This window comes from Aethalodelphis obliquidens, unplaced genomic scaffold (genome assembly GCF_003676395.1).
Source record: "Aethalodelphis obliquidens isolate GAN/ISIS:26980383/991018 unplaced genomic scaffold, ASM367639v1 scaffold40, whole genome shotgun sequence".
Taxonomy (NCBI): Eukaryota; Metazoa; Chordata; class Mammalia; order Artiodactyla; family Delphinidae; genus Aethalodelphis; species Aethalodelphis obliquidens.
The window spans coordinates 13,928,100-13,940,462 of record NW_020837984.1 but is presented as its reverse complement, the minus strand read 5'-3'; the positions used below and the strand labels follow the sequence as shown (position 1 = coordinate 13,940,462).

The following is a 12,363-nucleotide window of genomic DNA, read 5'->3' as shown; positions in this document are numbered from 1 at the left end:
CAGGCTCAGCGGCCATGGCTCACGGGCCCAGCCGCTCCGCGGCACGTGGGACCTTCCCGGACCGGGGGACGAACCCGCATCCCCTGCATCGGCAGGCGGACTCTCAACCACTGCACCACCAGGGAACCCCCAAAGTTATATTTTGATCGTGCGCAAGTCATCTTGTGCCACATACCAGGTACCAGAGCTCAGAAGGAGAGAAACCCAGTTTTGTAGGGGCTGGTAACGAGGAATTAGCCCAGCCTGCAGGCCAAGGAGTGGCTTGGTCTCCCTGAGCCTGGAGTGTCCTGCATCATTTTCTCTTCTTCCTCCTCGCAGGCCCTAGAAACACCCTCCTGGACTGGGCTCTTACACATGCTCAGTTCCTTACACACTTGCAGCTCTTCTTCTCCGACGGCTGCCTGTGACCTAGTGTGGACAGCTCTGGCTCTGGCCTCAGTTCTGCCCTGCCTCACCCCGCTGACTGTGCGTCCTCAGGGGCTGGTGGAGGGACCGGAGAAGCTGGACTGACCTCTCTCCTGCGGCCTGCATCAGCTCGTTACGCTCGGCGCTTGGGGTCCAGTGTCCCCGCTGTGTCCCATGGCTGCTGGCACCTGGGGCATGGTCATCTGCTCGCGAATTGTAAAAGTCAGAGGAAACGCTGACTGGAACCCAGGCCTCCTGGCATTCAGGCTCTTTCCACGAGCCACTTTTGGGAGACGGACTGAGGTGTTGTCCTGACACTCCGAAATGGAATGTATGCACAAGCATGAAAGAAATACATCTGGGCATTCAACAGAGTGTTAGAGACGGGGTCTGGCAAACCCGCTGAGCCGTGTGCTTCCGTAGCATGAGCTTTTCCAAGGTGCGGCCCTGGCAGGGCCCCTGGCCTTTGCAGAAGGGAACTAAGGTGATAGAATGGACTGACATCTCACCAAGGATGGGCACTTTTGGAAGATGTCTGTTTCACCTCGTTTATAACATACCCCATTTTGTTTGGCAGTTTTTTCAGTGTATAGAAAAGAAAATTAAGGAAGGTCTGGTCCCGTCAGAAAAACAGATTTGTTAAAAGGGGCGGCCGGTTTTGTGTGAGTTAGAAGCACAAAGCAGACGTGGGGATGTTTCTTGCGTCTCCTCCTCAGGCAGCTGGCCATTTGGCTGAGAAAGAGATCACAGACTCCCTGGCCAGGGAGGCAGAGCTTAAAGCGGTCCAGGAAGTGAGTGCCCAAGGATACAAAGTCAAGGTTTAAGCCCAAATTCAAGGCTCGAGCTGCTCTGTGGGTTTCAGGCCCCTCCTGTGTAAAAGGAAGGCACCAGCTTTAGGGAAAGGACTCTTAGGGCAACAGTTTTAGGGTTAATTTGTACTTTGTAGGTTATTTATTTTGTTTAATATATAGTACTAATTGTATATTATGTTGTTTACAAAACGCAACAAAGAAAGGGATACGTATGCTGTTTTAATAGTGTAATTATATATCTAATTATCATATAATTATTATTAAGACATAAGTTACGTTAAGGGGTCACAGTTGGGGCCGTTCTCAGGTATGCCACCTCCAGTTAGAGCTGGTGCCCTGCAGTTGGGGACTGGCCTTCAGTAACGTGGGCCTGGGGACAGGACCCCTCCCTGGGGGTTGGTGGTCATAGAAGGAGAACCTAATGGATATTCTTTTCTGCAAAGTAGACGAGGTGCCTTCCCTGGCTCTGCATCCCTGCCCCCCGCACTCAGCAAAAGTACTATGTCTGAAATCTTGGAGGATTCTCTTTCCCTCTGTCACCTCCGGGCTCTTCTCTCCTCTTCTTCCGCCTCTGTTTCCCCGGCCTCCTCTTCCCTGGCCTCTTTCCTTGTCCTTCTCAACCGCCTTCCTGCTTCTCCTCTTGTTGAACACCTATCCCATGTGAGGTGTCCGAGATGGAAAGGGGGAGAAACCAGCTCTGAAATGCTGAATGAGTGGGACACGAACGAATGTGATCATGGCTCAGAGGCAGACGGCATCTCCGAGTCCTGAGAGGGACAGGCAAAGCTTTCTAGAGGAGATACGACTTGAGTTACAGTGAGAGGACAGGAAAGGCCAGGATAATTTGGGCTGCGGCGTGGTGTGAGTGGAGGTCCTGATGCTGGAATACCTAAGGCCTGTTGGCTGAAACAACGTCTCAAAGGGCAGGCTGCTTTGTGCAGGACTCGAGGAGAGGCAGGCAGAGTCTGACTGGCTGTGCGGGGCTATGCTGCTCGCGCTGCCGCTTAGCCCAGCATTTCCCAAAGTGCCTTCCACAGGGCACTGGTGATGCTGTATAAAAACAGAGCAGTCATTTTCAGGTTTGGGAAATGCTGCATGATATATCCCTCCCCTTTGGAGACTCCCAGTGCCATTGGCTCATGAAGGCATCGTTGAGTTCTTGCAGATAAAAAAAAAAAAAACAACCTTTTTCACATTGTTAAGTGCAGCGTTTCCCAAACTTATTTGACACCTATGAGCAGCTGGGGAATAAGTGTCCACAAAACACATCTGCGTGCAGGCAGGGGGAGCCAGTGAAGGTTTCAGAGGGGGTGTAGTTCGTTGCCGTCAAGGAATCAGAACTCCCTCACATCAGTGAGGGGGGTGAGGGGTGTATGCAGACGTGCCAAACACCTGCCGCTGCGGTTGATCCCCCTCTGTTTTCCTGGGGGAAGACTGGCTGGCTGGTAGGTGAGGGAGGGAGAGTTCTCATTCCTGAGCACTGAAAGCATTAATGAAGGCTCAAAGCGCACGCCAAGAAAATGTTTTCGCTGGCCGGAGAAGGGCTTGCATATACATGTGCACGCATGTGTAAACTTGCTGACTGGCGACCCTGTTGGTCTCCCTGGTTTTTTTGTTTAGCCAAAGCCTGAGCATCCTCGAAGGAAAAGCTGAAGTCATGCCTCCTCTCTGCAGTCTTTTCAGACCAAGCCTGGCCTCTGGCTTACCCCCCCATCCATGATCTCTCTCTTCTTCCTTTTACTGTCAGCTGCGAACAATCACTTTCTGACACACCACCTGGCTCCTTCCCCATCCCCTCGGTCCCCTACTCAGGAGTGCCCACCCCATGCTATGCCCAAGCGTGCATGGGACATTGGCTCATGATTGGCATATATGGCAATGCATTCTGCTTTTTCGGTCTCCAGATAGCAGCAGGGCAAATAAATGTGCAAACGACTCATCTTCCTGCCAGCCCCAAAATGAGACAGAACAGAATCACTTCACTTTCATTTCTATGGAAGCGATTCTGGACGACAGCAAGGTCTCATTGTTCATCTCCATGTGATTCTAAAGGTCACCGTGAACAGTCAAGAAGGTGACAGCTAGGCACGACAATGCATCCGCAAAGCAAAACCAAAGGGTGACAAACAGTGGCGCCCTGCTGGACTTGCATTCTGCTTTCTGGGCATTATTGAGAGGTCACTCCTGGGCGAAGGGGATTCGAATTCCCAGGGCAGAGTGTGCTGGGAAGGACACTACAGGAGGTGGAGGGGACTGGAGGGACTGTCAGGTCAAAAGAGGGATGAAGCGTCCATCAGCCAATCTCATCAGCTATATCTCCGTAATACTTTCAGAATCCATCCACTCCTCGCCATGTCCTCTCCATCCTTTTGCAGGTCACCACCGCTGCCTCTCCCCCAGGGCTGTTGCAATCAGCTCCTCACTGTTCTCCCGGTTTCCTCTCTGGACCCCCTACAATCCACTCTCCCCCCTCGCATCAAGGGCAGTCTTGGTAGAACGTGAGTTACATCACGTCCCTCCTCTGCTAACCCTCCACTCCATGCAGCCTTCCTGTTACACGCAGAGTAACATCCAGTCCCTGGTTTACAAGCCCTGCCCGCCTTGGCCCCTGCCCTCCCATCTCCCATGGCACTTGACTTGCGCTGGCCTCTAACGTCCTCCAACAAGCCACACTCTCTCCAGCCGTGCAGGCTTTGCACTGTTGTTCCTCCCCTGACCTTGACATGGCCAGTTCCTGCTTGTCATTCAGACCTCACCTTCAATGTCACCTCTCCAATGCCCACCTCTCCAAAGAGAGGGCTTTTCTGACCACGCAGAGAGGTATCTGTTCTCTTTCTGTCCCACCACCCTACTTTAGTTCTTGGTGTAGCACTTAACACTTGGGTGCTGTGAACCCTACAGTGCAGACTCCATGGAGGGACCACGGCCTCATGGTTCACAGGGGCTTAGCCCGACAAATAAATGTGATGAGTGAATAAATGCTAGATTTTCCATGTATCAGCCTAAGCTCTTGAGTCCTCTGTGAAGCGAATTTCCTCCTCTGTAAAATGGGAATGAGAACACCTACATCAAAGGGTTATCAGAGGAAATGCATTCAAAATGATTACACATTATGAGGCTCCTGGGAGATGCTAGTTATTATTTCCCAAGTCAAGTCAGTTTCCTTTTTGGTAAAATGGGGATAATATTTGCTTTCTAGGAATCTGTCAAAGATAAAGGAAAGCAGATAATCCAATAAATGTACAGATATTTAGAACAAAGTTTTAAATGCAACAGGCCCTTTCTTCCCTGTGAAGATAGTGGAGGGAAGCTTAGAAACAAAACCCTTCATGCTGGTTTGGAGCACGCAAGACTTTTGGCTACGAACAAGAAGTCTGGGATAGGAACAGGCCCAGAAAGGCAAAAAGTCATAGCTGATCTAACAGAAAACCAGGAAGGGCAGAAGTGACCCATAACTCTGAAATTCTCCTTGTGTCTCCAAAATAGAAACGGTTGGAAGAGCCAGGGCCTGTAAGAAATCACGCTGCCCCTCTTCTCACAAGTGCCTTCCAGGCTAGTCCTCTAGGCCAGCACAGCTAACAGAAATGTCACACAAACCACATGGGTGATTTTCAGCTTTCTATTAGTCACATTTGTAAAAAGTAGAGAAACGGGTGAGATCCATCTTAATAATATTATCTTATTGAACCCAATAGGTCCAGAATGTTATCATTTCAACATGTGATCAATATAAAAATGACTAAAGAGTTATTTCACATTCTGTTTCTCATGCTACATCTTTGAAAATCCTTTCACACGTACAGGATGTGGCATTTCTGACTGGTTACATTTCAAGTGCTCAATAGCGATGTTGGCTAGGGGCTTCCTTGTGCGATAGTGCAGCCCTAGACTTGACTTTTGAGGTGTTCAAGATCTTGTGCTACTTGTGGGGCTGAAAGAGGAGGTCATGAATAATTTTGTAAAGCATGACTCCATTTGTAATCCCACTAAGTTGCCTACTGTTATTCCACAGCTGAAGAAAAGTCCTAGTTGACTCTTCCACTGGCCAGTGAAGAGCCTAAAATAAAATTTATTTTAAGACTCTAAAGTATTGGGTTAGCCAAAAAGTTCGTTCGGGTTTTTCCCTAAGATGCTACAGAAAACCCCAACGAACTTTTTGGCCAACCCCATAAATGCCTGTCATGGAAATTTATTTACCTTCTGATCTCCATAGACTCTTTAAGACCTGTAAAACTATTTGAAACTGTGCCTGTCTGTCTATCTATCTACCTCTCCTCTGGAAGTGATAATTAGGAAGCTTACTCATTTAAAATCAAATCATGTCCCTTTCCTCTCACCCTGTGTTTCAGGGGAAGATTTATGAGAAGCTGTGCTTCTTCAGGGTGGGACAGTTTGGTCCATGATTTGCAAAGCTAGAGAACTTCAATAATCAAACTGTTGCCTTTAAAAAATATCAAACTTGGAAATGGGTTAGAACTAAACACATCAGTGGAATGAGCTTCAGGGCACAAGACAATTATTATGGAGTCAAGTTACCCAAAAATCATTGTTCTCCTTTGACTCATAAATCAATTATAGAGTCTTGGATTTTTTGGACATAGATCGGTGAGTTTTACAAAGGACAGGCATCAAAGCCTGGCTGTGGAGGACACTCTGAGGATCCAATCGTTTCAGCATTAGCGTTTATAGTAATTTGAGAGCACAGCAACATTGCTGGGTGAAACTGGAGTTTTCACGCAGGCAGGTTAAGTCTTTTGGACGCCTCCAGCCACGTTGCTTATTAGTGGCCTGGTATGGGATGCAGTCATGTGGGTTGTTGGCGTGTGTGATGCTAATCACTTGTAAGGCCAAGTTTTTGCTAGGAGCTTCTGTTTGGAATCATTAGCAAACACATTTTCAACTTTAGGCCACCAACAGAGGCTCTAGTGCAGAACAAGCTAGTGTAGCTTAAGGGTGTGCAGTGGGGACCATGGGCTGTGGGGAGTTCTCGTTGCTTATTCCTGGTTTGGAGGGACGCTAACTGTTTACAAGCACAGAAGGTGGCCTCAGTTCTGCGGTTACCTTAGCCATCTGTGGAGGACCACATGGCATTCCCTGGGCCTGCAGACACGGTGGGGCACCGGGGCCATGGCTGCATAAATTCTGGTAAGTTCGTTCCCACCACCAATGGGAAAATACTCACTCTCCTTTCCATTTCTCTCTGCCTCCGTGCCTAAGAAACCCAACGCTGCTTGGTCAGAACTACTTCCCTTGCTAGAAAGAGGAAGAAGGGAAACGCTGTCTTGTATAACAACAGGGATGATTCCACAGTGGACTTTCCAGTGGGCCCACTTTTATTAATTATTCCACTAAGGGGGCATGGATGTCTGTTATGATGTCCAATTTTCCAGACTCTGACATTTAAGAGTTTCCCATTACAAATCAGCTTGAGTGAGCAGTAGGGAATATGGAAAAGCTTACACAAGATTTTCTCCCATTTAGAGCTTGTATTCAAGTCGGAGTTGCAGAGGCCTTGGCAAGTAGGTACGCCGGGGATTGAGGCCAGTGCCTGGGTGTCAGCGGCCCCATGCTGTTTAATGGGGTGACCCAATCCAGATGTTGGAGGATGCAGGAATTCACAAAGGTGATGAAGATTTGGAGTGGAGTGCCCCCAAAGCTAACTCTGCCGTCACTGTGGATTCTGAACATAACTCTGCCCTCGATGGTCTTAGCCAAAAGAAAAAATGGAAAAACACTGAAACATTAAACAAGTATCATAAGAATGAACTTATAAAGTGAGACTAGTAAAGTCAGAGAGTTGTTTTTCTCTCAAACTTTCTATTTCAAACAATTTAAAGGAAAAGTCAAAGTTATTAATAAACGGCAATGCCAAAAATTATGAATTGCAATTATAATGAAAGTTTGTTTGAATAACCCTTAAAGTTTGTCTGAAGATGCCCCTAGAAGACAGTGTGAACCCTCTCTCTTTATTAAAGGCAGGGTTTTTTCTGAGACGTCTTTGTCCACTACTGAAATGTGGTTGCCTATTAAGGGAACATGATAAAAGTTTACAAACAGCTGTGAATGCCTGGGGGTTGCAGAAAAAGTCATAATCCCTAGCACAAGAACATAAATTAAGCCATGTCCTCAGTGCTGTGAGGGAAAGTAAAAAGAAAAAAAAAGAGCCATAGTCCCTTTCCACAAATCATTTACAGCTTACTCAGGGAGTGAAACATCAGTACTGGCTTTAAATTAAAATGGTGTGAAATTTTGTGGCAGTAGCTGTGAGCCCACGAGGAGGGAGGGGCCAGATAATGAGCAAGAATCAGGGGAAACCCTTGGAAGGCTGAGGGCTGGGTACCCGAAAGATGTGAGCAGACGAAAGGGTGGAGAAGGCAGAGTTCAGAGGTGGGGTATGACTGCTTTCCTTTCCCCCACTCCATTGTCAGCCTAGGCCTCCTCTCGCAGCTCCTCTCATCTGGGCCTTCACACATGCTGTTACTTCCAACCAAAAGGCCTTTGCATCACTTCGCCAGGAGAGCTCATCCTTTAGGTCTCAGACCAAAGTTCTCTTCTTTTCAACGTCTTCCCTGGTCCCCTAGTCTGGGTTAAATCTCCTTGCTCTATGTTCTCATGGAACCTCAAATGCTCCCCATACTTCCATACCACTTATTACATTAAGTTCTAGTTTAGTGCTTTTCTGACTACTCTGAGGTACACCCCACAAAGGCAGGGGCTTTGCTTCGTTCATGCTAAATCCCTGCTGCCTAGCGTGGTACCTGCGGTAGGGTAGGAGCTCAAGACCTATTTGTCGAATGCGTGGGTGTACTCTGTCTTAGACACAGTGTTGGTGGTAAAGGGGGAGGTAGGCAGAGGTGGAATCAGGGAGAGAAAATATGAGGGAACTTGGGAACACAGCACACTGCATGGGAGGGCAGGTCATTGTGGGAGGGCAATCGGCAGGTATGTCATCTTGGGCAGGGTATAAAAATGGAACAGTGTTGGGAGGTGGGAGAAGGTAGGAGGACAAGAAAGAAGGAGATTGGGTGGCAGGGACCAGCTCTACCTTCCAAAATTCGGCCTGGTTTACCTTTTCTTTAAGAGATCAAGCCCAGTCATGACCCCCACCCTCTTCTCCTGGCTTGGGGTGAGGACTCAAGGAGAGCCAGGCAGTGTAGGGCTGGTGGGTTCTGGTCTTGCCACTTCCACTAATTCCCTTTGTGACCTTGAATGGAGCAAGGGTCTTCTTATGAGAGCATTAATCTTCCTAATATGAAAATAGGACATAAGTAAGGTCGTGATGGGGAGCAACTGAGAAAATGTACTTGGGAGTGTTTAGAGGTTTCTCCATCACCTTTCTGGACCTCAATTTCCTTACTTTAAACGTGAAAGGACTGGGATCATGAGGAATCCCCAATCCGTTCCTGAGACTGAGGGTCAGGTTGAGGTGGGGTGCTCATGGGGATGACGGGAGAAGACGGGCATGCGTGTGGATGTCGACAGCAGGCTGGCTCTTCTCCACACTATGAATTCTGGAAGGTGATCTCCTAAATCAGATTCTGCCATCTAAGACTCAACCCAACAATTTCGGGCCAGAACAGAACTCCCCACCAGCCTGGGTTAGAATCAGTCTCAATTGAGGTCTACTGCAGAGCTGTAGATCCCCTAGAGATGATCTTTTCCAATGCCCTCAGCTGGAGGAGCAGGCCCGTGGCAGCCAAGTGGCTAGACATAAACATCACATTGGAACAAAGTAGAAAACTTCCTACAACGTTACACACTTGGGTGAAATTTTGACCCTAGAATCAAGGCCGATCTCCCTCAATCCTGACTCTGTTTGGAAGGAAAGAAATGAGATCAGAGAATTTCAAGAGGGGTGTCTTTATTACCTAGCCCTGCCTTGTTCCGCCCCTAGTATTTAATTCTCCTCTGTTTGCTCTCTGCAACTTGATACCAGATCTTGACCTGCTGTTGCTGCAGCTGTTTGGGAGATGAGGCAGTTCAAAGGTGAAAGTCATCAGCTAAGCTATAAAATGGTGATGATGATGAGTATGGAAGTATGTATGGGTGTGGAAAAAGAGGGTTAGATTATGGGGGATTGGAAGAGGAGGGAGAGACTTCAACCACATCAGTTGCCTTCACATGTATTTATTTAAAGAGACCTCCTCCTGGGAGCAGGAAGTGGTGCAAAAAAAAAAAAAAAAAACAACAACTCAAGATGGTATATTTTGCAGCATTAACTTTGGGTTTAAGTTCTCTGAAAAAAGTTAACTTTGCAGGTTTTGGGTACAGTTTGGTTTCTGCTGTGGACAGAGGATGTCCTGAACGTTTTCTGTTGTAAATTCAGGCAAGTAAGCCAAGAATTCTAAGTCCTCATGTTCCTCTCCAATGAGACAGTGAAGGAGAGATTTCCAAGGGTGAGAACTGAATAGATTCTACTGAGAATTCAAACATCCAGGGAAGGGGCTCTGACAAAATAAATCACACCCTCTCGCGTTTCCTACGATTTGCTTTTTTTTCCTTTATCTTAAATGATCTACTCGTACAAAAGTTTATGAAAGGTCAGAAGTCAGTGGCTAGCAAATGGGACTTTCTCTCCAAATCTGTTGGGGACTTACAGCCCGGTGTCAGGCACCAATAGACATTCTGAAGATCCCTGTTTACTCAAAGTATCAACCGATATATTCTATGCAAACCTTTTTTCCCTATGTTTAGACAGAAATGTTTACTTTTCCAGCGGTTCTGTGAATTGAATTAAAGAGCAGAGTGACTAAGAAAAGACTCAATATAAAGCTTATTATCTATTGTGCAAGAAGGAACTGACCTTCACATAAAGATTTTAATACAATAACTTGATTCTTTTGGTCATTGCTGATTTAAATATGAGAGATGAATTCTGAGAAGAAGTTTTCCACACGTGTTGAGATCTAACTAAACTTCTCTGAAATCAATTGCAGTTTTCAGGGGAAAGAAGGGAAGAAAATGAACTCCCATCTGTTTGAATTATTTACACTTGTCATTTTATTTCATCCTGACAACATCTACAAAAGTAGGGATTACTGATAACTTTGACACATGAGGAAACTGAAGCTAAGTGAGACTGATTAATGTAACGGAGGCTATCGGGCAGCGCTGGGAATTTAACTTGGGTCTCTCGAGGTGAAAACGATCCCTCTCTTTCTCCATGTCATGTTGCAACCAGTTTCAGAGAGTGCCACCTTCATCTATGTCTTTTTATTCCTGATGTCACCATTTACATTCAAGCATCATGATCCATGCTTGGACCGTTACCATAGCCCATTATCGATTTACCAACACATTACATCCATAGAGTTCTTGTGCTTGGTAGAATGATTTTAACCTGGCTGTTCTGCAAGACAAAGACACCTATGGCCAATTTTTCTATATACATTAAAAACAATTAACTCTATTAATATCTAGTCAAACCAGAGCTTTGCAAAACTTCTGAGAAAATCTGTGTGTGATTAAATGTCTTAAAATACAATATAATTTGGCACTCTAGGGGCTTCCCTGATGATGCAGTGGTTAAGAATCTGCCTGCTAATGCAGGGGACATGGGTTCGATCCCTGGTCCGGGAAGATCCCACGTGCTGTGAAGCAACTAAGCCCGTGCGCCACAACTACTGAGCCTGTGCTCTAGAGCCCATGAGCCACAACTACTGAGCCCACGTGCCACAACTCCTGAAGCCCGGGCGCCTGAGCCCGTGCTCCGCAACAAGAGAAGCCACCGCAATGAGAAGCTTGCGCACCGCAAGGAAGAGTAGCCCCCGCTCACCGCAACTAGAGAAAGCCCACACACAGCAACAAAGACCCAATGCAGCCAAAAATAAAAAAATAAATAAATTTTTAAAAACCCCTTTAATTTGGCACTCTAGTATTTATCGCAGATGAAGATTAGCTCAAAATGGCTATAGTGTAAATTTTTTAGTCTGATCATCAGGGTGATAAAATCTCATCCTTGTTCCCCCTCCAGCCTTATGAGGTACACCCATCCCTTGCACTCCATCCTGAGATGTCTCCTTTCACTCGGCAGGTTGGCCTTTATGGGCTGCGAGCTGGTCCTGGAAACCTGCTACCTTGACGTTTCTACATCCTGTCTGTTGACTAAGTCCCGACTTCCCTCCAAAGCCCAATTCAAGTCCTATCAGTCCTGGAGAAGGTATCCCATCCTCTCAGGCTGCCAGCGATTGCCCTTCCTCTGTGGCTCTCGTTCCCTTCAGCTCTGTCTCGGTCTACCCCGGGAACTACCTTGACCACCATCTCTTCTATCTCCTCAACCAGCCGTCTGTTCTTTGAGGTCTCATGCTTGTCTGCCTTTTTCATGGAGCCCTTCCCAGCACTTCAGCAGGATCTGCTAATAAGGAGCATACTTAACAGGTTGAGTAAACATTTCCTGCTCTTGGGTTTCCTCTGCTCATTTTATTTTCGCCGATCAGTGTTGTCAGAACAGAGGAGTTTACTAGAGATGCTGTGAAGAAAATTCAGAGGAAAACTGATGTGAGGAGTCTCAAAGGCAAAAGGTTTTTCTGTGAAAGGGAAATAACTGATGAGAGCTGCAGGATCACGTGAACTTTCCACAGAATGTCAACCAACCGACCGTGTGTATTCTGGTTGCTGGGACTTGCCCAAGTCATCAATTTTCACCACGTTGTTGGGGGGTGTCTTAGAATGTTCTGATATTTATGCAGTTGGATCTGTTGTTTCACCAACAAGCGGTTCAAATGGGGATGTTCATGTCTTTACACAGACACCCATGTGCTTTAAAATTGCCAGTATTCGAGAAAGAATGTCTTAGCACAGATAAAACAGTGGCTTTAATGATTTTAATTGCCTAGTAATTTGAAAAATTGTTTCCCCCTTATGCTTATAGGGATAACGTTAAATGAAAGAATTAGACACTAAGTTATACACATGTATGATTACAACTGAATAAAGAATAATCATACAGGGTAAAAACTCCATTAACTATGTAAATGCTTTTTTAGTGAGGACAAGAAATGCTGGAAAGGATGTTACAAGGAATGGCAAAATTGGGGCAACCCACTGGATGGGGCGATATTTTCAGAGGTATCGAAAGCAATCCTTGGGAGGAAATGCATTGCTTTCTATTTTCAAATGATGGGGCTCACCACTAGCTCACATGGTG

The 12,363-nt window shown here is 46.5% G+C and overlaps 1 protein-coding gene across 3 annotated transcripts in view; it reads right to left on the bottom strand.

Annotated features, from left to right (window-relative positions):
• Positions 1-12,363, bottom strand: part of ANTXR1 (ANTXR cell adhesion molecule 1) — a 246,335-nt gene that overhangs the window by 33,119 nt on the left and 200,853 nt on the right. Inside the window, exon 18 of one of the 3 annotated variants that reach the window (XM_027131887.1) lies at positions 100-2,267. The exons of 1 other annotated variant lie outside the window; for it this stretch is intronic. In XM_027131887.1, the coding sequence (XP_026987688.1) occupies positions 1,959-2,267 (309 nt within the window). In that variant the 3' untranslated portion in view covers positions 100-1,958. Of the gene's footprint in view, positions 1-99; positions 2,268-12,363 lie in introns of those variants that run through there. One more of the 3 variants, XM_027131885.1, reaches the window with a different exon arrangement.